The sequence below is a fragment of the Zootermopsis nevadensis genome, unplaced genomic scaffold (genome assembly GCF_977971745.1).
Source record: "Zootermopsis nevadensis isolate Lab colony 2312 unplaced genomic scaffold, Znev_1.0 Znev_ptg000024l, whole genome shotgun sequence".
Lineage (NCBI taxonomy): Eukaryota > Metazoa > Arthropoda > Insecta > Blattodea > Termopsidae > Zootermopsis > Zootermopsis nevadensis.
This window is the reverse complement of record NW_028259156.1, coordinates 16,619,001-16,646,977: the sequence shown is the minus strand read 5'-3', so window position 1 is coordinate 16,646,977 and position 27,977 is coordinate 16,619,001. Positions and strand designations below refer to the sequence as shown.

The 27,977-nt window shown below is 37.2% G+C and overlaps 1 protein-coding gene across 1 annotated transcript; it reads right to left on the bottom strand.

The window, feature by feature from the left end:
- Positions 1-15: 15 nt before the first annotated feature.
- Positions 16-26,541, bottom strand: LOC110832043 (protein spaetzle). The gene is made up of 8 exons (XM_022068665.2): positions 26,376-26,541; positions 5,707-5,773; positions 4,432-4,597; positions 3,744-3,807; positions 3,397-3,453; positions 2,506-2,609; positions 1,623-1,911; positions 16-897 (listed from the first exon to the last, which is right to left on the bottom strand). Exons 1-7 carry the CDS (start codon positions 26,418-26,420, stop codon positions 1,671-1,673), a joined length of 744 nt encoding a protein of 247 aa, XP_021924357.1. The 5' UTR covers positions 26,421-26,541; the 3' UTR covers positions 16-897; positions 1,623-1,670.
- Between the last annotated feature and the right edge of the window lie 1,436 nt (positions 26,542-27,977).

The following is a 27,977-nucleotide window of genomic DNA, read 5'->3' as shown; positions in this document are numbered from 1 at the left end:
TTAAACAGGAACAAATAAAACAGAAATTTTAATAACCTCATTTTTTTTAACATTACAAGGGCCAGAGGAGCGTATGTAGACACTGTCATGTATGTTACAAGATGAACACTGAATATTTGAACGTAATTTTCGAGACAAATAGCATTTTATGTTACAATCAAAAATACAGACCACGGTAGGTATTTCTCTATGGTGGCTGGTTGACGCAGGCAGGCAGACACGAACCAAATTATCTTGACATAATTGTGTTAATAGTGCATGAAGTCTGACATGGAGTCTCTGTATTTAACAAATACTAAATCTATAGGAACCAGGCAAGACGCCTTCATGTTATACAAACACAATATTTCGTATCACTATAACATATAATTAATGAAGGTAGTCTAATCTACCCACAAGAAATAAAATATATGGCAATTGACAAGGTTTCACATTTAAGATTAATGTTACATCACATGCTGAAACACACACAAAACATGCGTTATATTACCTTGTAACCCTTAACTTGGATAACTTATTTTGCAAATACGAAGTTCTTTATATTGATTTTCAAGAATTGGCCATGGGTGTTACATATTACAACATTTACAAACCACAGGTAGAGAATTACTGTTACATTTCTACTTTGACGTAAAAAATACTGACTGCTTCTAAATCCAAGACACAGGAATCGAAGGATAGTTGAGATCCTTGCATTCTTTTAAAATGTCTTACATATTACACACACACACACACACACACACACCTATCATATATTAAAATAATAGTTTTGTGGGAAATCTTCCCACAAGCACAGCCAAAGTTGTCGGTAATATCTTTGTGACCTTCACAACAACAGGAAGGCACAATTTTCAGATCTACAAAGGACAGCTCCTCCATCTGGAGCTAGCTGCCTGACTGTAAAACAAAAAGTGTTCATGTTAGATTCGTCTTTGTATCTATAATAACAGGCGTTACTAGTGGGGCACTAATACACGTGTATAACACGCACCCTTATTGTATGATCTGAAATATCACGGCGACTACGTATGCACTACAGCAGTGGTATTCAACCTTTTTTTGTTCGCGTACCCCCAGATATAATTTCTTTTCAACTTTGTACCCCCAAAGTTGTTGGTGTATAATTCAAGTTATACATAGTATATAATCTAAAATAAATTAAATAAATTACATTGATTATTCAGTGTTTATCAAAAAATAATATACATATTTTTTTAAATTTCACGTACCCCCTAAGATGCCTTCGCTTACCCCCGGGGGTACGTGCACCCTAGGTTAAATACCACTGCAGTACAGTACCCTGAGGACGAGGACGGTTCACGAAACATTGGAGTTTTTTTTTCCCATTTAACCACCTGACACGGCTCTGCTGGTAGCCCGAGAAGAATTCTTTATACGCACCCTAATTTTTGGAATGGATAATTATAAAATTAAGTATTCGTGTCTACCACGCTTCAAAATAAATAAATATAAACAGTGGAAACATTAAAAAACTAATTATGTGATATGGCATATCTGAAAATTAAATGGGTAGAGTTAAGATGCTTTGTTGCAGGTCGTGTTTTGTAATGAAACTGAACCGTATGAACTAGTATTTTAAATCAGTTGAATCCGTCACGTACCTGAATTTCTCAAACACAGTGCCTAGCTAATGATGTAGCTCAGAAGATTTATTTTCGCCTTCTCGTCCTCCTTGACGGAATCTGAGATCTTCCTGTGTCACGTGCCATTCTGCGTGAACGATATGACTTGGTAACAACACAAGAACAACAAGATGGAAGGCGAAAGGAATCGGTGACAGGCTTGCCGTCCTCGCCCAAAGCCAGCAGCTTGCGATAGACATATTTCTGCTGACAACTTGTAGTGTAACCACTCGGAAAATTTTCTGCAAATGTACAAGAACCTTGTCTCCTAAAAGAAAGAAACCAATTATTAACAATAAAATTTTAAATATACGTAAAAATATTTTGACAAATACAATAATTTAATATATTTGCACTGATACCCTATGAGTTAACAATTTTCTAAAAGGAGAGTGAGACTGATAATGATTATGACAGTAATAATGATGATAACACAATTTTATGCCTGCTCAGAAAATTTAACTGTTATCTCATTTATTTCCCATGCTATAATTACGAAAACAAAATATCAGAAAATAACATGTGTGTTACATTGTATAATTTATTTGTACATCAGCATTTCCTGACAGAAATATTTATCATAATGACAAGCAATAAAATTCCAGTGTTTTAATACAGTAAGAACGTTTGTTAAAAAGCTTTAAAATGTTTCACACTTCATTCATCATAACATATGAGTAGAGTAACGGTAAAGTTTATTTGCAGAGGAGTAGTGTGTATCTTCTTAATTTCATGTAGAATGTTATTTTGGAATGTTGATGATTGCTCATTTTATCAAGAAATCACTTGCTTTTACTGAACCGCAAATTTCGTTACAAATGTCCGTTAGAGAACATTGTAGCTGGAATTGAATTATACTCACGCACACTTTTCTATGCGAATTCCTTGTATATATGTATCCTGATTTATCACAAACAGCCATTTATCATCTTTGCTCTGAGCCATTTTGGGATACACCACTTGTTCCTGGAAAACATTAAAGAATATTTTAATTTCGGTAGTTAGAAAATTATCTTTCTAGAACTGACTAAGAATGATTTTTGCAAGTCTTAAACCGGCTGTCCACTATCATTTTCACATAATTATTGTCACACTTCAATTCCAATTTCTTTAAAAAAAATTTAGAAAGGATTCGCTTAATTCTAAATCCTGTCCCTCTAACACTACACCACATTCAAATTTTCTTCTTAAATCACAATCAATTTTAACACCAAACATCGCACTAAATAGAATTGCTGCTTTTACATTTTGAAAAAGACTGACTTAACCTCCCCAAGTCTTTTGGCCCTCAACAATTACAAAGAGTTTAAATTACTAATAAAATCTCCAGCAACATAAATCTAATACGCATAACAGAAACCCAAACATCAACGGCATTGTTTAAACACTGAGAAGTACGTCATTATTGACGAAGACTAATACAAGCTGTCAACAATATCCAGTTACTAACAAATAATAAGAGAAGGAATGAGAATCAGCCTATCGTCAACAATAGCATTTTGCGGAAGGTATTAAAAAATGACGTTTACTTTTCACACGCTTTCATGAAAGCACTTGAAATATTTTTCGTTTCCAGAATTGAGGTTTTCATAGTGATAAGAATGTGGATTGTAGTCTTGTGGGTTATAACATAATGTAGCCTCGCAAGTGATTAAATATTGTTAATATAATACTCGAAACATTATGACACAACATTGTTCTTTCAACATTCTGCAGATTAAGAGCTTGTTAACAAACATCATAATATTCTTACCATAGACGGACAAAGTGATACCTCTTCATCAGGATTAATTCTGAGATTTATATCCATCTGCAATTAAAATAATTCATACTTTAACAAAAAATCAAATAATTTAATCAAGGTATTTTGTGGAAGTATATGCAATATCACTCCAGGGATACAATTTTCGTGCCTGTTTCTGATTGTCCGTATTCATTGGTTACTCTAGATGGCTTCCTTCCTAAGCTGATATCCAAAAGAAAAGACACGTTCGTTAGTCAGGCCTTGCTTTTTACTGAAGACTGCAAATCGCACTACGCCCCATTTACCCCATGTAAACGCCTTCATTACTACCTGAAAAGTGCCACGTGTGTACTCACCAAATCTGTTCCAAAAGCATATGAATTCGTCACATTTTTCAAAAACAGTCGCCTCACATAATCTCTGAAAAATAAAAGAAAACGTTATAACTAATTGGACACTTTCGTGTATATTCAAATTTCGGGAACATTTAATTTACAGAATATTAATTTTCAGCTATTTGTTTTATTGCAAAATTTTAAAGTTGCATTTAAAATTATATTTGTCTTGCAAAATTTATTATAATTATCAGTATTTTGCATATTTTACGTATTGTAAGTAAATTAAAGAGAGGGGGATGTGGATTTGATTAATCAGGACAGCAACTGCTGGTGGGCTACTGTGGGCATGACAACAATCCTTTTAATAACAAATATACTGTGCTTTTATAAATTTTATATTCCGCCACAGCAAGGACATTTGTGTCCCCAGTCCTATAAGGTGCTATTGGCGTAATATTAAATAAACAAAACAAAGTAGATAGATCTCCTTCAGGTTGTGTAGAGTTAAAGGAGCAGAATAAGAACTGGGGAGATAGAAAAACGTACAAGAAGTTTTTAGATACAGTCTAATCAATGTTCATTTACAGTTATGATGATGTGAAGACATTTATTTACGACTGTCACTGAACACATAGGGTAAATCGGACCCTTAGAACATTTTCATGACGACCTCGTGCAAAGGAACAATTGTTAATGCGCTACTAACTGTGGATAGTTGTCAGCATTTTCACAGATGCCGCTTTCATCTGCACATGTGGGCTGCCGACCGCTCAGTTGTGGTGTAAAATTGGCCACTGTGTTGCTCAACTGCTGTCCTGGAAAGACAATCTTTGATTCTTCAGATGTGTCCATGTTCTCGGCTGCATATCGACCTAAAACATTTCGTAAATTTTGTAATTTAAGATCTTTGGGGTGAGGTGTCACAGATCCGTCCTAGGACTTAAAAAAATATGCACAGCACTTAAATTGTACTTTCAAACCGCAGTTCGGGTATTGACCTAAAATATTTAGCTAACAGCAGCTTATTAAGACAATACAAATGGAATGTCTTGTGCGCATGCGACGTCCTGGTTAATGACAAAGACCCCGAGGTTGTAGCGTCCTTGACTGCCACCTTCACTCTTTCAAAATGCAGCAAAAAGAAAGTAAAATATTCGGTAAGAGAAAACGGAGTCAGTAACATTTCGTGTTGCATTGCGTTCTATTGATCTAACGAGGACGAATTCAGTCGCCCCAGGCACTTAGACCACTGCTGCGTAAATCGCAATCTTTGTCAAAAATATTAACTTTTCCTTGGCAGATATCATGTTTGTAGGTTGAGTTCTTTTTTTCCCCCTCGGTGTTTAGGTGGTACGTAGGCAATCCCCTAACTTACACAGTAGTTACGTTCCCAAGAATGATTGCATAACTCAAAAATCCTTCTTGAAACTTTCCTTCGAAAGTCTTTGCAGTTTATTGCAAATACATAATTCAATTAACATTAATACTATTCATGTTAATATTTATAAATTATTGTAATGCAAATCGTTTATTTCTGTTTTAAAAAAAATTAACATGTAATCTTGTTAAAGATAAATGCTCTTAGATCTTGGATACGCGTCTTTGATTTCCAACAAATACAATTATCCCTATTGGTTATATTAGTGATGAACAAATGTTTCGCATTCTTTACCTCGGCACTATATGTAAGCGAAATGTTACTTTCAATTTAAATTTCGAGGAAAGAACTGGTGGGAACATAACCACTAAACAGAAGGCTGGGTGATTCCCGCGAACGGTCTGAAAGCTGTGGGATTCGAACATAGGTCGTCCAACCAATAACTACCCACTTTATTTACTGAGCTACCACTTGGGTGTAATTGTAGGTACATTTCGAGGCTTCATTTTTCTACACAGTGCTCTACGGAAAGCTAGTTCTTATCCAGAGAGAGTTTTATCTTCCTTCATATAAATAAAGATGTCAGAGCAAAGTGGTTCTTACCGTTCACGACAGATGAGTAGTTCTCCCTGTAGTACTGGTTCTGTGACCATGACTCCGATGTAACAACCTGCACCAAAGAAAAACAGTTCTCGTCACACCGTTTCAGCACCAATATAAGGTTAAGTGGAACAACTAAAGTTTAGACGTGTGTGCAGACATCGCTTAAAGACATAAACAATCACAGCATTCAACGAGGCAGCCATAATCATAAACATAGTAGAGTATAAAAGGTAAAGACATCACCTATGGACGTTTCAAAATCAAATTCCCAAAACTTTACTCAAACGACGCAGAATCAAATTTAGCAAAAGTGAAAATGTGTATTCTAATATGTTCCAAACCCGTTACTTAAAATGTGGGGTCGAAAGACTACGGCCAGCTGGCTACAATTTTCTTGTGCTGACGTCAAAGGCGAGAAAGACAAAAAATTTCTGCTACTGAGGATAACATTAATATAAATGGAAACATTATCTACGCATTAAGGGCAAAAATGAATTTTAATTTTAAAAATATAAATATTTGCCTATAACATCAAAAGCTCTTCATTAGAAAGGTACATTGTTCCGTTGTTCGCACCGTATGGAATTTAACACAATTATTGTAGTAGGCCTATTAATAAATTTGTTTTAAAAAAATTTACAATGTACTGATTGAAATAAGAATAGAAAGCCAACAACGTTCTCGTAATAAACTGAGTTGTTCAGAGAAATACAACTATTATCTTTCTTCAAGTGAATGTTAGTTGCTTCTCTCCTCCAGTTAAAGAAATACAGATTCACTTTCTGTGCACAAAATTATTAATATTTCCGCAGTCCTCAACAAGGCCCGCGGCAATGGAAAGATTGCCGGCTCCTGCGCAAGATTTTATACATCCCACTGTCCTTGATACTTATTTATTTCAGATAAACATCGACTGTTACTAAGCCAGTCATACTAAAGATACCACAGTACAAAGATTCAATTTAGTTTTCATTTTGTTAAATAGTCTATATACCACGCCATAACGTTCAATAAAAATGTGTACGGAACACTTGCCTAAAATTACATATGTGGGTAAAACGACACACCTGTGTTATCGGCAGTGTTTCTTGTATGGCTGTACTTTTTGTGCGGTTAGATTGGTCACGTTGGTACTGCTATCCAGTGAAAGATGGCGGATTGATAAAGCGCCGGTTCCAAGCTTAGAGTGCAAAAGTATGTTTTCTGGTGTTTCTCTTGTGGTTTTACAGCCAGTTTATCAACACTGTCAACCTGAGATGTGTAATCAGTTTATTGAAACACATATTCACTGAAGATATTGCAAGTAAGTCATAATTAACACTTGTTTTTTCGATCGGTCTATCTTTCGATTTTAGATTATAGTTTGGGAAACAATTGTAGCCAACTTCGGAGTAAATGTCACACCAGGATTGTGTGTAAACTTTGCACGTAGACCTAATTTTTAACTTTATTTTAGGAATGTGTCTTACGGTGTTGTTAATGAGTATGTGCTGCTCTTGTCAGTTATATTTCTCTGTTCTCTTTTTTAATTTCTCTGCCTAATACGTTGTCATAATCGCGTTCTGTAGACTTTGTTGATAAACATAATAGTTCACGAGAAGAATGTGTGTTATTTTACTCAGGGCCTTGGCCAAAAATAACAAACCGTGAACAAACAGGGGCATTTCAACTTTGCTGTGTTTATACCTCTGTATTCATAAACCGAAATCAATCAAATTTGGCTGACGGAATTGGACTCAAACTTTATTGGGACTCATCGTAGAAGTTTAAATTCAAAAACTAAAATACATTTCTTCATTTACATACCTAGTAATTACATCATCGAAAACCGATGATTATCTTAACAAAGGACTGATATGTACCGGGTATTCCTTCAGAGTATCGAACGAGTATCCCATTTAGAAATTCCAGCAGCGATAGAAATTGAGCATTTACCATTCATGCGTGATCTTTGACACCCTGAACTTCAAATAAGAGCTAACTCCACGGAACAGAGTCATTCCTTAGAGGAATATAGTCGCTCAACTGATAATAAGAATTCCTGTTTTTTTAAGGAATCAAAAAAGTTCATTGATGTCTTCATAAAATCCCTCCACAGGTTCTTATCAAGCACCAGATGAATTCATATCTTCACTCTCTACTTAGATCGGTTTTAGTATTTATTATCTTGCACCTACGCCTAAGTCTTTCTAGTAATATAGCAGTTCTCTCATGCATGCTACATCTCCAACCAATCCAATTATTTATTTTCAAGTCTGAGGCCCTGTGCTTTGTTTTTAAATGTGACGGTCTTTAGGATGAATAGTTGTCAGTCCTCCACCGACCTCAGACATGACCACCCCTTGTTGGCTGTTCGGAGCTGGCTTATTCAATACATTTGCAGCTACTCTAGATATTTCTCCTTAGGCAACCATTTAAATTCGACATTCTTTGCTTAATTATATTCTGTCAGCTTGAAAAATGCAGCTACTGCAGATCCAAGCGTAAGAGATCGAAGCCTGAACTGGTTATTTCAGGTTTGCTCTGTTGGCCGCCGTAAAGCTGGTAGTTTGGTTCTTGTATGGCAGTGGTATTTGTCAAAAACCGGACAGGCTGTTCAGGGGAATATCAGCCTACACAACTGAGTGTAATTATGCTACACAAACCACTTATACTGAACGAGTTCTGCGGAATATCAGACGGAAGGTTCCTTCCCATACGATTGTCTAAAGACACGTGGCATTGGCTGATTCAGTGCGCCATTGCCCATTGATTCAGGTTTGTTTAATATGCGTTGTGTTTCGGGAGTCTGGTTTATTCTCGTCTGGTTATTATTGTACTGTGGTTTTATATTTTTTTAGCAATTAGTGGTATCGAAATTAAACCTAGTACAAACAAAATCTAGACATATAGGTCTGAGTAGTGAAAACCATTCAGTCACCTGGGGACAGGAATACGACTAACTCTAGAACAGTCCAGTATATAAAACACGCCTAATAACTCCCTTGAACAGAGTCCCTCTTGAGAAGCTGATAGTATCTTCAGATAGTCAAGAAATACCAAGTTCCTTATGGAACCAGAAGGTTCATTACTCTGATCAAGAGAGCCCAATCACTAGCTAGATGAATCCAATCCACACCGCAAACTTCATTTCCGTTAGAACCGTTTTAATATTATCATCCCATCCACGCCTAGTGAGTTATTCTCGCCATGCTTTCCAAACGAAATTTTTGTACTCATTTCTCATCTTTTACACGGTATGCCCATCTAATCCTTGATTTGATCAAAATAATATTTGGCAACTGTACACATTTTTAATCTCCTCGCTTTGCAATTACTATCTCATTACTCATTACATTATTTTATTAGGTGTAGAGATACTGGTAGCGATTGTAGTAAGTGAACTAAGATTCTGCATTGCCTTATTTGTTACTTCGTGTTCGTCGAACCTGCGGTTAGCCACACTAGTGTTGACTATGTGGGCTGTCGAGCTACCAAAGCCGTCCTACAGTTATTAATGACGGGACGTGGGCTACGCAGTTTTGCTTATTAGCTCAGAATTCAAGTTGTTTTCGTTGTAAAAACGACAAAACAAATTTGTCAGAGATCACAAAGATAATCCTTTTTCTTTCTAACTTGTTTATCTTACCCAGAATTTGTTTTTATAAAAATAGTTGTGTCGCTTTCAACTAACATCATATAGTCAGTACTTCTGTTTTATACCCGAGAGGCTCCGGGTTCGATTTTAAATCCGGAGGTTAGCTATCCTACATTTCCGTGTTTTCCTCAGTTTTTAGGTAAACTCTCGGCTAGTGATACGAAGGCTTCTTTTGACAGCTTTAATCAAAGTGTAAGCGAAAACGTAGTCTTGTCTGACTATCCTTTGTATGTTTCGTCTCGGAAATTACTTAACAGATTTCTATTAAATCTGGTAATGGTATCTGCACTAAATTTTGTTGAGAGAATTTAAATGAAATAACACCGCACACAAGGAGCTTAACTACAAATTCATAGGCTTTCTCAAAAATTGGTACGCGACATAAAACACGTGAAACGTAAAATGAACTAACATAATACAATTCAATTTATTCAATTCAATTCATTTATTAGAGTGCTTGGCAACAGCCAAAAGAGGCCAATAACAGCCAAGCTCTAACAATTAACATAACAATACAAAAACAAACAAACAATGGAATAAATATGTAAATGGATAATATAATATTGATAATATATCAATTCATTAATTTATTACAAAATAATTAACAGTGAATGAGCTAAATAATATGTCTAAAAGTGAAACATTAAAATACAAAAAAACAAACAAATAAACTAATTATATAAATATACAAATAATTTAACTCATTTATTGCTAATAATCAACAAGCAAATGAGCTGAATAATATAACTAAGTATATAATAATCTATCTATCTATTATTATTATTAATAATAATAATAATAAATTTGTATCCATATAGGGAATATTTAACGAAACGGAAAGAAAACTCAGCTTTATGTTGTTTGGTATTGTAGTGTGAATAAACTTGCAACACTGGATTTCTGTTTGTAATAAATGAACATTAAAGCTAACGAGATATGGAGAATCGCAAAGGACGAATGCATAAATTATATGTATTTATACTCACTATAAATATACTTTGTTCGCTCTGTTCTGGTCTCTAGACAACGTGTGTTATTTATGTCAGCAAGGAAGTAAGACATCTTTGTTTAAAGTAAACTTCGCAGAACAGATCCTGATTCCTACTTAGCATTTAAATATTATCCTCCCATATGTGGCTGCATAAGGAAAATTGGGCACATCTGAACCACGCCTCTTTCTTAGTACATGTTACTTCTTGGTAATGATGGAGGCTAAAAGTATAAAAACAATTTGTTATATACGCGCAGTCTCAGTGTTTATGTAACCTTTTTTAACGATTGATATTAAAAGTCTCGGGCCACGCATTTCTAATTCCCATTAACTCATTACACTGAACGTTCCATGAATTAACGTTTGGACAGAAAGATTTGTATTTACAATTTATGAGCGATAATTACAAGGCGAAATCTTCGGCATGCGAAACGAGAGAGAAGTAACCATTCACCTATTTATGCAACAAGTGCATTTGATTTTATTAATATCAGAACCCCTGAGGGGAGAGACAATAATGAATGCTTGCAATAGTCGAGGCGAATCTGCGAGTTCCACAACAAATAATGCAAAAAATGAATAAATATTTAAAAACTCAGCTCCTACATCAAATAAAACACAAAGTGCCTTAATTACATACGCCACTTGTTTTATGCTGCGTAGGGAAATAATTTCAATTTATCCGTAAAATCATACGAAATCCACTAATACAAAATTCAGATTCACTGATCGTTATAATTAGTGGTAAATATAGTTACCACTGCGTTTTAAAGAGCTGACAGAATGTACTATCTTCCCTGCAACGTACAGATGAGCTTTGGGGCTCATCCTCTGGGGAAAGAGAGGCCGGAGCGTGAAACTGACACCCACTTCCATCTAGTACCGATATTAAGAACGAGTGGTACTGTATCTCTATCCCCCCCCCCCCTTGTACCTTCATGGTGTTCGGGCGCATGACAGCTTTACAAATTTTACGCACATCGTAAACAAACGAAATAGGAGGACGAGCTAAGAGGTGTGTCTGCTGTTTACCTTCAGGAAGACACCGAAAGCATGAATAAGTGTAAAGGGTTTCCCCTGACGGCCGCAAACCGTCTGACGCATGTCCGAATATTTATAGAACAGGAACAACTGATAGATCTCCGGAGTCACAAGGCCACTCTGCAGGGCATTGCAAGAAGCATTACAGAAAACACTATATTTCCATTACGTAATATATAAAATTATAACAGGTCTCACTGGAAGTTGAAGAAACTTGTTTTCAAGCGGAATGACAAAAGCTTGAAGACGAAGTGCCGAGGCAAATATTCAAACCTAAGAAGAATGAAATATAAAAGTCAGCAGCTTAGGATAAAAGAGTGAACTGAGTGATTTATACAGATTATTCTGTATCTTTAGGAAAGTAGGATATAGGAGCCTGCGATGGTCTGGGCATATGGCTATGAAGGGGAGACAAAGGAAAAGCATACAAAATTTTGGTGAGGTTATGTCGTGACAGAGTGATCTTTACTCTCATTGCGAGCAAACAATTTTATATTATGCCAGTGGCACTAATCATTAATGCGGCAAAGCTTAGGTAAAATTGAAAGAATGGATTTCAGAATTCCGAATTATGTGTAATAGGAACTTAGCTCTTATCTCTTGTAACCTATTGATTCAGTCTTTGTTAATTCGATGATGCTCTTTCAACCACAGTGCGTCGAATGAAGCATGAAAATGACTATAAAGTTTATAAAGATTTTAAAGTTTGCATGACCAAAATTAAGGCATTAGCCAGACATTCTCCAGGAGAAACTGAGGAAAACCATGAATAATCTCGGGATAGGCGATAACCCAGCCGACATACGAAGCAGGAATGCTATAAAACTTCGTACAAGTTATTAAATGCTTCCTGTAGGCCGGGAAACGACATACACGGAAGGTTAAAGGCCATCATCTTGACCTTCGCCGTTTACATAACTTGCCAATAATAAACTTAAATAATGCTGGGAGATTATCTCATGCAGCGACTTATAATAAATGTTACATAACCTTTTACGGATGAAACAAGACTTTATAGGTCCTACGCATAATTCAACTGCTGAAGTGCTGATGATTTCACGCGGTTAAAATTAACGTGTGGTTTAATAAAAAAACTGTCGAGTTTTTCTGGTGGACAGATTCTTCTTCCTTGAACACCGTGGATGTTCGGCTGATCAAGAAATTCTCTCCTTTTAAGGAAACAGACATTACGTCACCGTGTTTACAAGATAGGCTACAACCATAGAACTCTTAACACTACTCTGAGCCCATTGAAAACAAAACAAGCTTGTAAGAGCCATCTTAATATTAATCTATCACCTGTGCTTAAATCTCCCAAATGTGTTCTTCCTTATATTTTTAACCAAAAGTTTGAATCCATCTTTAATTCTCCTCTATTCTTGCTGCATATCGTACCAATTTCATCCTTGATTTAATGGTTATAAAAACAAAATACGAAAGGTGTAGGAAACTTACTTAAAATTTCAAGATTTCGAAATTAAGTTCAGAATTACATGGAATAAAACATGACATACAACGGACTTGGAAAATTCAGAATTACGAGGCAACAGAAGTGATTTACGAGTCGTATAATCCAGAACATGCCAACTCCAGTGATTGTCAATTTTGGTTAATTCACTCTGTCAACAGAAAGGCGAATACGGCAGGAACTATAAACTTACGTGACAATGCGTTACGACAAAGACCAAGGAGACACGAGACATCTGCGAGGTCTCAGGGTGACAGAAAAGTGACGCCACCGACAGAGACACGTGTTTCCTGCGGGATGTTGCACGGTCTCGGTCTACGACAATCTCTCTTCTGTTCACGGGGACCTTGGACCTGAGAGTGGGCAGGTGACCATGACCTCGTTACTTCAGATGCTCCTGTTTACTCGTGCAGAACGCTCTGTTCACACTGGAGTGCTTGCAAAATGCACCGAAACTCTAAAAATAACCACGTGTCTATGTAGAGTATTCTTTCTTTTCGCATCCAAGATCAAATTTGTACGGTATACGGTATGTTTATACCTGATAGATCGTCTTCTGGCAACGTCTCCAGGTGCAGGGTGCGTTAGGAACCACAGAAAAGAATTTATTTCTTGAAAGAAGCATTCAAATTTGTATTACACATTCGAGTTCTCCAATGCATTTCTCTGTAAATCTGTGATAGTGGAGTCATTACGAAGAACGTACGTGCAGAATGGAAGAGATAAAACAGAATGACAGTTGAATGATGCAAGTGAACGTAGCCTCGTTTGTTTGCTTTTCAGTTATCCTCGGTCAACATAGGAGTGTAGAGCTAATAACTTCACCAGCCTTATTAAAAATTCTTGTCTATAAACATAACGTTGCATAAACGCAGGAAGTGATACACATAACTTCGCCAACAGAAACACGTGTTTATAATTGCAAGGCTATTTTTGAAGTACTTTATTCATATTTAATGAGCTACAAATTTTGTTCTATTCGTTTTATGTTTTCAAGACTTTTTGTGTACTTTTTAATTACTTAAACGGCCCTTGAGTCCAAGAATCCAATATGCAGCGGAATTAATATGACGTAAAATTTGAAGATAACGGCCGTGCTACTATTGTGAAAATCTAAAAATTAATACATGTAAGTTGTGGCTAGTACACATTACAGCATCCATAAAACGTTAAGAGCAGATCTTCGGTTCCATTCTCAATCAGAAGAAAACACTTCGCTTCCCAGTGTTAGCAAGTAAAGAAACAATGTTTACAAACATTTATCAGCGTGCAAAACTGACGACGCTTGAGAGAAAACCCAACAAGTGTAAATAAATCAGCTGTGTTTGGCGATCAATGCAATAAACGTAAACATTATTATATATTAAATCTTGTCCGTATAATCACAATAATTCTTATTAAATATTAAAATATTAAAATAATTAACATTTTAACATTTAAAATATTTAAAATATTAAATGATGTTCTTTATCGAAATATTCGATTAAATATTTTAAATGTTTTAAAATGTTAAAATGTTAATTATTGTAATATTTTAATATTTAATAAGAATTATTGTGATTAATCTGACAAGATTTAATATATACTTATTATATCACAATATGACGCAACTTTACAATCTTATGTAAACATTATTGTTCGTTGCTGTTCCAGCCTATTATTGAAATTCGTAAAACTTTAAACACAAAACTGTATTTTTGCCTGCTGTTTTATACAGGTGTGAAGTATGATTTTTCGTCCTGAAGAAGAGGCAGACCGATGATATTGAGTTAAGCAGAGTATCTGATTATGGGATAAAGAATGTATAAAATCACACAATGACAAGCTTTACGGTTTATACTCGGTTCTTTGCCCAATATTATTTGGACGACGCAATGGAAGATGACATGGATGGAACACGCAGCAAAAGAGACGAGGCGGGAATTTTTTTTCTCTCCGAAAATTAAAAACAGTCGTTGAAGAGAAAATAATATGATTGTGCAGGTGTGTGAATGCACACTGGATTCGACTGATTCAGGTTCTCGTCAGTAAGGTTATTGAAACATCGGATTTAAAAAAAACTTGGACGAATATCTCGACCAGCTGGGACACTCTCAGATTCTCAATAAGGCCTCTGTTCTATGGTGGTACTAGGATTTATCGTCGTCCAGGGCATCATCAACTTCGCCTGATAGCTTATTTGGCCCAGATGGACCTAAGTGCCTAACTGTTTGATCCTGTCACAAAAAGGCGCAAACCTCACCTCACCTGGGAAATTAGTTACAATCATTATGCCGTATTTTTATTACCACACCGCTGCACGATATTCCTTAACGCGAACATCTGCACAAATGCATAGTTGAAGTAAAAACAATCATTGGTCTCAAATATGTATCCATATCAGTAGCATTTGCCGCACGCTGGTTTTTGCATTGCACTGTTCGTTTTTTTCAGAAAATAATCTCATATCTGCAGGAGATTAATTACATATATTTGAAGAATCCAAATGAAACCTACGTGGCCTTATACGGAGGTGATATAAACACAATTTGCACACTTCATGACGTCATCTGCGTACTTTGCCGTAGTTTCTTTGTTTACACGCGATATTATTTACGATGTCGTAACTCAGACGTTGGTGCAGCCATTCATGATTCATTACTGTGCTTTTGTTCTTGGATTCTTTAGGCTTAAACAACTACCAGAATCACGCACATTTACCACGTAAGAGGTTTAGAATTTCTTGAAAACATACCCCAAGGTGTTTATCTATTACTTAGATAAAGTAGTTTATGCTCTTTAGGGTAACAGACTCAGAGAAGCCACGGAAAATCTAATCAGTTCTATGCATGAACGTGTCCCTCCTGAATGTATAAGTCTAGTGTCAGTGAGTCGATGTTCATCGATTCTTCAAGGTGCCGAGGTCTCATTGCTCAGTTCGCTGTAGCGTGATCAAGGCCTGCAGAAGGAAATGACCGGCGTCCGTGTTTAGGCAGTGTCGTAATACGTTACCTCTTCGTCGTCGTTCATAGTAGCTGATAAGTATGAAGTACATTCAGGTTAATGAAATGACGTTACGTAAACTTATCAAAATTGTTATAAAGACCCTTGAAACTTGGAAGCATGGTTTAAAGAAGTGTCACTTAATCCATTCTGTAATTATTCGTTGACTATATGGACCCAGACATCACGCGACAGAAATACCAATATTAGTCATGAGAAGACTACGTACTGCTGTTGGTAATGTACTTATCACACTTCCTGAATGCACGGTGAAGTGTTTCAAATGATTTGCGACAACGGTTGAGTCACAATGTTAAGACCAGTAGAAAAGACACTTTTAAATTTAACGGAGAACAATTTATTTATCTGGTGCATTTATATCAACCCATCCTTTCTCCTGCAAAACTTTTCCACCCCTTTACTTAAAAGTTCTCGTCATTCATTACCAATTACAAGCACTTCTAAAAGCTGCATAATGGTTTGTCATTACTGAGAGCCTTAAGGCCTCTGGGAGCGCATGACACAAATACGTAGTCCTAAATCGTGTTCTAATGTCATATACAGATTGTGTTGGACACTGGTCACTGTCCGAGGTACATCTGGTGCATGAGGGTTGTCACGACACAAATGATACATAGACGAGTATAGATGTGTTTGGCACTGAAAGGGTTAAACGCTGGACTTAAAAGAAATTTAAAATTACTTGTGTTGTTAAGGTATGATGCCGCGTTACAGAAGAAAGGAAAATGACAAAACCTTCCCGTTGTTAGGTTAGGTTAAACTTACCGGAGTTTTAGCTAGCCAGAGTCTTACGGTGGAGCTGATTGTCGTTGAGCTGATTAAGAATTTTTTTTTACGGTACTCAGAGGTTCGTTGCAGTGCTCACAAAAGCCCGTTTCTGGACCTGTCCTGAACAAGATGGACCCAGTCCACACCACAAGACCCTGTTTCCTTAAGGCGCCACAAGCATTACTTTTCCTAATCCGTACACAGAAGAATGAGATTAATTAAGATTCATTAACACGAGTAATACATGGGCATGGACAGACGGACACAAGAACTTGTATGTTTTGTTATGAAACGGCCGTGAAAGTAAAGATATGATTTCTCGGCGAAGAGTGATGCTCTAATCAGAGAAAGTGCAAGTTGAGATTCGCGGAACTTTCTAATTGTGGTTATTGCAAGTCAGTGAACTGTACGTACGATGACAGTGAAAACGTTTACATTCAATTCTGTCAGCGTCTTAAGGCAGTGAGTCTGAAGCCAGTGCTTGAATAACGACGGTGACAATCCTCCATCATGAGTGTAGGAGAAAAGTTTCGGTGGCATCCGCTTTGTTTCCGATCTTACCTGATACACGATTCACATCAATCAGATTTCAGGAACAGGTCCACTGAATGATTCCCATGTCAGCTCGATATTAATTCTTTGTGCGCATGTGTAGTTGATGTTATATTGTTCTGTACGAATTTCTGCAGTCGTTTCGTTAAAACTAGATTCTGAATTAACTGGAACTGAATTAGTAAAGATGTGCGGATAGCCCTAGCTTAGCCCTCGGTCCTAAGTTAAGGGCTTCATTTCTGACCCTTCACCTGGCTGATCTTGGGGTAAAGGTTGTTTAGTATTTTAGGGAATGTATATATATATATATATATATATATATATATTTGTATCTTATATGCGTCATGTTTGTGTTTGATTAAATATATTTATTTTGTACAGTCTATACACAAACGTTTGAAGTTTATTGGTGTTGTAAAAATTATATAATATTAAAACATTTTATTGTGTAAAATATTATATTAGCGCTCTTAATCGTAAATACGATTTTACATTATATTTTTTTAGCGCTTTTTTATTAAAACGACATATTTTTCTGACCACTAGGTAGTTTCCTTGCGTCACCCCTGATATTATAATTGAAAAAGTCGTTTCACTGTGACACCCATAACGGCACTGACTTTAATATGAGAGGTCAGTGACCTGGTGTCGAAAGCAGGACGACCTTTCTCATCGTGTTAGACACTCGCCTTCATTACATTCAAAAGTTGTTATATTGAAAACAATGCGCGTAACTGTCTACAGGCGTATCTGCTGAATGTTAGATAAATGTTCAAGGAGTATCCAGTGAGAACTTTGGCCTTCATAAATACTTAGCAATGAGCTACTATGTTCTCTCATACTTAGGGAACATCACATGGAAGGTAATGAATGGATATGTGTGTGTGTGTGTGTGTGGGGGGGGGGTGAAGGTAAATATTCGCGTTTTCTGTACCTCAGTATGAGATGGTCAGTAGCCAGTCTTAAACTGGTGGAAAGACAAGTGTTTCTTTCACAAACTTATTGGGTATTCTGGAGATAATTGAACGGTTTCCGTTTCTTGAACAGACGGCGATAATAAAATCAAATTTTGTCTCCTGTCTCCTCACTCGCTATTTAAGGCATAATACATATTTCCTTTGATCATTTTTATAAGACTCTCTGTTACCAATGTTACAAACGTAAAAATTTGTGTGTCGATGTTGGATTTCTGTGTTGTAACACCGCGTGGACTTGTCTGTATATAGCCAACGTTTTTTCTGATCCCTTAAATGGAGTAGCATTATCTTCTTCACAGCTGAGAACCTTAGATCCCATAATTATTAGATTTCATTGTGAAACAATAAGATGATCTATTTAATTTTGTTTAAATTAGATTTTAGAAATAAAATTAGCTTTTCATATGTTTTTTTAGCGTTCTCTATAGCACTGATGGCTTTGTCATTTATTTACTTAGAAGAAGTACGCCAGTCGTACAAGCATTTTCGTCGTCTGCCGTTTTCTATGCTTATTACTGTTTAGATAAAAAAAATTGGGATTAAAGGACACGTTATTTTTACATTACGGCTATTTTAGAGTATTGAGCAATAATTAGAAGTCCTCTATAAATGTGAACTTAGTTCATAAACTTAAAACCATCTGAATTGCCTTACAAGTCGGGACGGGCTGACTCTTGTGAATTATTGGGTTTAAGGAATTTTATAATTTTTATCAGTCTACAGACAAGGAATCTACTACAAATTTATTCTTTTTAAGAATCGGAAGGGGATTTACCCTATCGTCTTGGCAGTCACGGACAAGGACATCAAGAAGTTGTGATGCGTGACATTCAACCTCACAGGGGGAAACCCAGGCCATCGCGGCATTCTTTAATTGTATGCATGTAAAGCGAAACCAAGGTAACAGAACTCGGTTAAAAGCGAATCAGCTGTTGTTCAAATAAAAGTAGTTTCCCGAGAAAAAGTCTAAAGTCTACATGACACTCGTTGTTTTGCCTTATTTGATGTCAACGAAGGTAATATGCATAATCACGTATACAAACAGATACTGAAATTCAAACAATTTCACGTTTTACTGGGCACGTTTTATGCAAATAAACCATGCAATATTTTTCTTCCTAGTAAATGTCTCACAAAAAACGAGTGTCAATATTAAAAAAAACATACCTATAATTTAGCTTGTTGTTTTGTGTGGGTGTAAAATTGGGTCTCTCACACGTTGAGGGAGTTTTAAAACACGTTTCTGATGATAATTACCTATGAAGGATGGGGCGAAGGGAAGCTGGAGATAACTGCATAATGAGCAGATTCATAATTTGGACTCTTCACCACGTGTTAGGACTATAAAATTAAAGACAATAAGATGGGCAGGGCATTTAGTACGCATGGGGAATATAATAAATAATTAACATTTTTGTTGTGAAACCGAAAGGGAAGAGACTACTAGAAACATTTATGAGTAAAGAACAGGATAATATTAAAATTAATTTAAGAATTATAGCGTGGAGTGGGGCCTTCTCGAAGGTATCACCACCTTGTCGAAGGCAATCTGCCGGGTGAGGAGGCTTGCGTGCTCAAATGACCCTTAGGGCTATGCCGGCCTGAGCTTCGGCTCATGGTAGGGTCACCCAAGCCGGACAGGTCTAAGGAGATGCGCTAGACTAAGAGTGATACCCTGGTCCTCCAGGTTGGGGGTTGGGTGTAGGGCTAACAACCTTTCACCTTTAAAAAAAATATGTGTTACGAAAAAATCAACCAAGCCTCGGATCAGGACGGACTCTTTGGCACGACCACGGCAATTGAAAAAGGACATGAGATTTGGTACCTGGAACATTAGGAGCCTCTATAGGGCTGGGGCACTGAAATCAGTGTGTAGGGAATTAGGGAATTATAAGTTAGACTTAGTGGCAGTGCAGGAAGTGCGATGGGAGGGGGAGGGCACGATCCCAGTGGACAATTTTACATTTTTCTATGGAAAGGGGAATGACAATCATCAGCTAGGGACGGGTTTTTTTGTTCATAGCAGAATTAGGGCAGCAGTTAAGAGAGTAGAATTTGTTAGTGACAGGTTGTCTTACGTAATTTTGGAAGGACGTTGGTGCGACATCATTGTCCTTAATGTTCATGCCCCAACTGAAGACAAAAGCGATGATATCAAGGATAGCTTTTATGAAGAATTGGAATCAGTATTTGATACATTTGGCAAGTATCACATGAAAATTCTGCTAGGAGATTTCAATGCAAAAATTGGGAGGGAGGATGTCTTCAAACCCACAATAGGCAGCGAGAGTCTCCATGCACTTAGTAATGATAATGGCGTCAGAGCAGTGACCTTCGCTACGTCAAAAGATTTAATTGTAAAAAGTACAAAATTTCCACACCGTGATGTTCATAAATACACTTGGACTTCCCCAGATGGCAGAACACACAATCAAATAGATCATGTTTTAGTAGATAAGAGAAGGCAGACAAATGTAATTGATGTGAGATCATTCAGAGGAGCAGATTGCGACACTGATCATTATCTGGTGGTAGCAAAAGTGAGGGAGCGGCTTTCAGTAAGTAGACGAACTAAACAAAATTTTGACACAGAAAGATTTGATTTGAAAAAATTAAGTGAGGGAGAGGCAAAGGAACAATATCAAGTTGAAATTTCGAATAGGTTTCAAATTTTAGAGACAAATGAGGATAATGAAAGTGTGGACATCAACAGGGAGTGGGAAAATGTCAGAAACTGCATCAAAATTTCAGCAAAAGAGAAACTAGGATACTACAGGAGAAAGCAAAATAAACCGTGGTTTGATGAAGAATGTTCAAAATTAATAGATCGAAGGAAGCAAACAAAATTTCAATGGTTGCAGAACCCAAACAAAACAAATGCGGATAATCTATGTAACGTGAGACGTGAGGCTAGTAGAACCTTTAGGACTAAGAAAAGGGAATACCTGAAGGGCAAAATTGCTGAACTTGAGACAAATAGTAAGGAAAAAAACATCAGAGACCTGTACAGAGGCATTAATAACTTTAAGAAAGGATATCAACCCCAGACTAATTTGGTAAAGGATGATAGTGGCAATTTGCTTGCAGATCCAATAAAAATTGTGAATAGGTGGAAAAATTTCTTTAGCGAGCTCTTAAATGTTCATGATACTGGTGATATTAGACAGATTAAAATGCATACAGCTGAACTGTTGGTGCCAGAACCTAGCTTAGATGAAGTGGAACTAGCCATTGGGAAGTTGAAAAGTTATAAATCTCCAGGAATTGATCAGATTCCGGCCGAATTAATTAAAGCAGGTGGCAAAGGGTTGCATATGAGGATCCATAAGCTTATTCAGTTAATTTGGGATAAGGAAGAGATGCCACATCAATGGAAGGAATCCATAATTATTCCTATTTATAAGAAGGGGGACAAGACTGAGTGTGGTAATTACCGAGGAATATCGCTGCTATCAACCTCATACAAAATTCTATCCAACATTCTTTTGGCAAGATTAACCCCATATGCGAATGAAACTATTGGGGATCATCAGTGTGGGTTCAGACGAAACAGATCAACGATTGATCAGATCTTTTGCATTCGTCAGATACTAGAGAAAAAATGGGAGTTCGGTGGGACTGTACATCAGTTATTTATAGATTTCAAAAAAGCCTATGACTCTGTGAAGAGAGAAGTGCTATATAATATTCTTATTGAATTTGGTATACCAAAGAAGCTAGTGGGTCTAATAAAAATGTGCTTAAATGAAACCTGCAGCAAAATTCGAGTAGGTAAATATGTATCTGAGACATTCCTCATCAAGAACGGTCTAAAACAAGGAGATGCTTTGTCTCCCTTGCTCTTTAACTTTGCGCTAGAATACGCCATCAGGAAGGTCCAAGGTAGGCAGGAGGGTTTGCAATTGAACGGGACACATCAGCTATTGGCATATGCTGATGATGTTAATTTATTGGGGGACGATATAAATACAATAAAGAGGAACGCAGAAGTTTTACTAGAGGCTGGTAGACAAGTGGGGCTGGAAGTAAATTCAGAAAAAACTAAGTACATGTTAGTATCTCGTCATCAGAAGACAGGCGGGCAAAATTATCTTAGGGTAGCTAATAAATCCTTTGAAAGGGTTACAAAGTTCAAATATTTGGGAACAACAATAACAAATCAAAATGATACTTGTGAGGAAGTTAGGAGGAGACTAAATTCCGGAAATGCTTGCTACTTCTCAGTCCAAAATATTTTGTCTTCCCGTCTGATTTCTAAGAACCTGAAAATTAAAGTATACAAAACAATAATCTTGCCTGTTGTTTTGTATGGGTGCGAAACATGGTCTCTCACTCAGAGGGAGGAACACAGATTGCAGGTGTTTGAGAATCGGGTGTTGAGGAGGATATTTGGGCCTAAGAGGGAAGACGATGGGGCGTGGAGAAAACTGCACAATGACGAGCTTAAAAATCTGTACTGCTCCCCCAGTATTGTGAGGGTGATTAAGTCGAGAAGAGTGAGATGGGCGGGACATGTAGCGCGCATGGATGGGACAAGAGGTGTGCACCGGGTACTGGTTGGGAAACCTGAAGGGAAGAGACCGCTGGGGAGACCTAGACGTAGATGGGAGGATAATCTCAGGCGGGATCTATCCGAGATAGGAGTTGAAGGAAACTGGATTTTGTTGGCCCAGGACAGGGTCCGGTGGAGGGCTTTGGTTAATTCGGTGATGAACCTTCGGGTTCGGTAAGCCATCTAGTTAGTTAGTTAGCGTGGAGTGGGGATTGGATTTATGTGGCTCAGGATAGAAACCAGTAGCGGGGGTCTTGTGAACACGGGTCTCATGAGACCTGACTAGCTGAGCGACTACTAGCTTCTCAAAAAAAGGATTCTACTTTATGGAGATAGCGAATGTAATAAAAATAATAGTTATAATTTATGCTCGTGAATAACTTGCTCATTTCTAACACCGAAAGCTCTATCTTTATTTTTTTTACATGGGAGTTGACACATTCGAAAAATAACGCATTTAAAGGAGTTTTAAAAATAGATTTCACCCCATCTTGTACCAATAACACGACGTCAAACGCGCAATGCTGACCCTGTGCATATATGCAAATAGGAGTAATAATTACATACAAACATGTTTTATAAACATAATACCGTCATAAAGCTATTAAAAGGAAGCTGACACACTGTTAAGAAGAACTCCTACGCTTGTGCGCTGCTGGGCGCGGTAGGTCATGGGCATGCCCTTATATCAACACACCCTTTAAGACGCCTGCTTTCGGAATGCCTACTAGCGATTTTGCATCTCCCAATGTCCCTGGTTTTCAATTACTGATGTTACAGATCCGTTGTTGCAAAATCGATCACATTGCAGGTATCATGGTGCGTATATGCACATTGTTTTATTGTACTTCGTTACGTATTTATAATACTGAAAAAAAATCAAAACGAAATCTTAATTCATGTTATTAAAAAAGTCTTGTACGATGAACTGTTTTATCTATAAGTTGCATCACATGTTACATGTTTTAAATCGACGAAGTTTGATTGTATGTCATATAGACTAGAGCGTGGGTTGTAACGGGATTCACGCTGACCGAGATTAAATTCATCCGACGCCATTTGGCGTTAATCCCCCATACCAAAACTCATCGTAATTCACCTTTCTATTCTTAAGGGATCTGAGGTTCTCGTGGAAATTAATATGAAGTTTGTGGCCTACTGGGTTGTGACGCCGAAATTTAGTAGTGACGATCAGTGTTTCAGAGAAACGTATCGCCTCCATCTTCAGGAAGGCTATATGTTCGTTCGAAACCTTACAATACTTCGTGACGTCACAATCCAGATGACCACATATCCACCTGCATCTCTTGCTAGCGTTCACGATGTGTGCCCTCAGATAATGAATGAACTTGACAGCTCCACTACAGACAGACTGAAACAACAGTCCCTATTTGCACTGTGGAAGATGTGTCTCTACACATTTTATCATTAGCAAACATCCATCATTTGGCAACACTGTTAGAAGGTGAATAGTACGGTACCTGATGTTTATTTATGTCTGTGTCCTATAAGTTACCTTACTTGTGAAAGTGAGAAAGCACTTAACTTAAAAATCGAAGCAAATACATTTGAGGTTCTCATGGCTATGAGTATGGCATTCGCCCTGATGATGGAGGCAGTAAGAACCTCTGAAACATTGGCAAATTTCTATTAGAACACACGGTGCTATAACCCAGAAGACAGCCATATTCAAACACATTTCTGGCCTATCAGTGAAGTGGGAGTATTTGAACCACGGTTAAAATTTATGCTGTTGATTTTTTTATCAATAGTTTACTCAACGTATTTCCTTATTCCAGTGCCTTATAATGCGAGCATTTCTCTGAATGCAGATTCAATACATTGCAGGCAGAGCTCATTAGAAGGACACGGAATAACGGAGGAAAGAGCGTGAGGTTGGATGAAAGGACAGGAAGAAAGAAAACACATAAACAGATGACAAGAAGGAAAATAAACAGAAAGTGAGAATGGGTGAAAGGAATAAATTTATGAAGGAAGAAAGATAAAGGCAGCTAGTATATAAGATAGAACAAACAAAATGTGAAAGAGGAACGAAAGATGAAAAGGAAACAAAAAAATGGAAAGATATCAGATCAAATAAGAAGATACAACGCAATAAATAATAAATGGATAAACTAAGAAATTAAGGATGAAAGAATTATAAGATTCCGACCGCATGTTTTGATTTCCGTAGTCTTCAAACAGCGTGTTGTCGTCACGACAGACAGTAGAGCATCGTTATATAAACTGCACATCAATACAGAGTAATTAGAAGCACGTGCTAGTATTTAATTGAATTTGCAGCACGATATAATAAACACTCGAGAAGCGCTAACACATTACACACTTAGCGAGAATGGACCATGGTAAACGATATGGATTCTATTCACTTATTCATGACCTCTGATTTATTTCAATATTACCCTTCTAACTTTCTTATTTACCCACGCGACCTTCTGTGTAACTTTGCTTTAAAGCCAGTGACATACTGCAGGACATTTTAAAAATAGAAAAACAGCGGATAAATAATTCTAAAATGTGGCAATGTTTAAAAATTTGGGGACGGTAACAAATCAAAACTGCATTCACGAAACAAATTAGGGGGGAATAGTTTCGGAAAATGCTTGTTACCATGTACTTCAGAATACTTAATTTTCCCATCTGCTATCAAAAAAATGTAAAGATAATACGCAAAGTTATTATTATACCTGTTTTGTATGGATGTAAAACTTGGTCTCTTAAGCTGTGGGAAAAACAAAGATTGTAGGTTCTGCGGGGAATATTTAGACTTATAAGGGATAAATTAACAAGAAGCTGGAGAAAGTTTTACGAAGATGAGCTCCGCCATTTGTACTTTGAACATATACTATGCTGATCAACTCGAGGAATGTTAAATGAACGGGACGTGTAGCACGCATGGGGTATGACAAACACGAACAAAAGTCTGATTGGGAAACTTGGATGTAGGAGAGAGTTCATTGTAACACTCAAATAGCATGATTGGAGAAATATCTTTAAGATGATCTTATGTGGCCGAAATTTTTGTAGGGATGAACGGTAAACATGCTGTTGGTGCTAATAAAGTGAAATATCGGAAAGCTTTACGACGGTGGTTTGCAATGATCTTTTTATAACGCAAATTCTTACTTCGTCACTGATTTAAGGTTTCTATTATTACAGTAGTGGTACTAGTATTCTGACCAACGTTCTTCTTCACTGGAATTCGGATTTGCTGTCACTAAATTTCGTAAAAATTCGTTTTACATTGATTAGCACAAATCCATTCGTTATGCGGAAATATGTCCGAAGCAATTGAAATATTCCTAACTCCGTATCTGTCACTTTATTGGGGCACTTCTAGTCGTCCTCATAATGACACTGTTAACTAATTATGTGCCATAAAACCGATTTACAACGTAATAATCAATCGACAACATAATATTGAAATTCCACTTGTTGTAAATCAGTAGTTCTGCGATTGAAACTAATAACATTGATCCGCTTCTTTGGAAAGATCTTTTATACAAAAGTCTGATCCATAACACGTATATCCGATAGAAATGTGACAGTTTCTGTGTTTCATTTTTAGTTATTTCTGAAAAGAAAAGAACGACTCTGTGATCGCTGTGGCATGAACCGAAGAAACTGCCTGATAGGCCGCTGAAAAGATTCGTACTTACCAGCAGAGTGATGACAATCAACTTGCAGCTGATCGAGGCAAACATGCTGACATGCGTGAAGACGCTGTTGGTTGTCCGTGTACACAGAAGTACAAAACTATCGCCAAGTAGAACGGTCGCCCGCTGACCGCGAACTGCAGGAAAACTGCTTCTGACTCTCCTAGTCCTCGAGACTCTCCCCTCCCCCTGCCTATCGGCGGTAAAGAAGAATTTCACCTGTAACAGGCATAGTTTGGCAACAAAATGGAAGTCTCAAGTTTTGTTAAGATGAGATGGTGAACGTTCCCTTGTTCTGTGTTTTCTCCAGGATCTGAAAGCTGCGATTAATAGTTTCAGCCTGATGTGGGTTCGTCGTTCCACCAGACAAGTTGCTTTATTGCTAAATAATGCTGTTCTGATCGTCTTAGTGTAATTTCTCTTTATAAACCGTAGGCTATTGACCATGCGTAGGGTTTCTTTCCCCTTGCATAACCTTCGGCTACCCGATAGCTGATTTTCCAGCAGACCAACAGGACGGGGCCTGTGGAAGATTCGTTTGTACTCTGAACAACATTAAGAAGATTACTATCTTCGATCGGACGTAGACTTTTAATGGCGCTATAACCCAGAACACAGCCCGCCATCTTCATACTCGCCGCCGTGAGAACCTCAAATCATACTTCCCGTTATTCGAAGAGGAAACATAAACTAACAGTAAAAATGCAACTCACACGGCTTTAAGGCGAACTTTTGGCTCCAGACGTTAAATGCAGGAAATGACCACACTCAGTCGGAGCCAATGCCTCGCCATCGAAACTGTGCAAGCCTATTCACTTGTCGGGTTTTATTGCCTGGAATGCGACCCGCGAGAAATTTGTCCCTTTGACAGGCAAAATGGGTTTTGTTATTCTGTGAGATTGACGGCATTGCCGGGTACAATACCGCAAAAGCTCGTCCTTTCTTTTCTAGGATCCACTTTGTTGTCTACCGACTTCCCCTACTCCAGTGTGACTAACTGTATACATGCGGTCATAACTATGTTAATCGTGTAAATTCCCTTTTTGTGGAACTTAAAGTTTCATCATAATTTAAAAATCCTCCGGTATATTAGTTTATTTATTTATGGTTCATTTAACGACGCTTTTTCAAAAGCTCAGACTATACAGCGTCGGTCGCCGGTTTTCGTTCGGTCCACTTCATATCTTTATAACCTACTTTTCTGAGATTTATTTCAATATTAATTTTCCATTTACAATTAGGTCTCCAATTTGGTTTTCTACCTTGAGGTTTTACAGCTAACACTGTGTAGGCCTGTGCACTTGTTTCTTCCATGCATGTTAAGACCTACTTTCCATCCATCATGATTAATAATTTATTTATGTTTTTAATAACACTTAATGCAGTTGTCAGTTCCGAGTTTAGGATAAAATCCTCTCATCAAGAAATCGTTTTTAAACGTTGTCGTCTGATCATAAAGAAAGAAAGGAATAATATTACGCCCGTTAAGGGTCCAGAAGTCACAACACCGCATACAGAATGTTTTCCACTTCATCTTATACTAGGCGAGATCAGTCTGGGTTACACCATAACAACTTGTTTTGAAGATGGGTTGTATTGTCATAC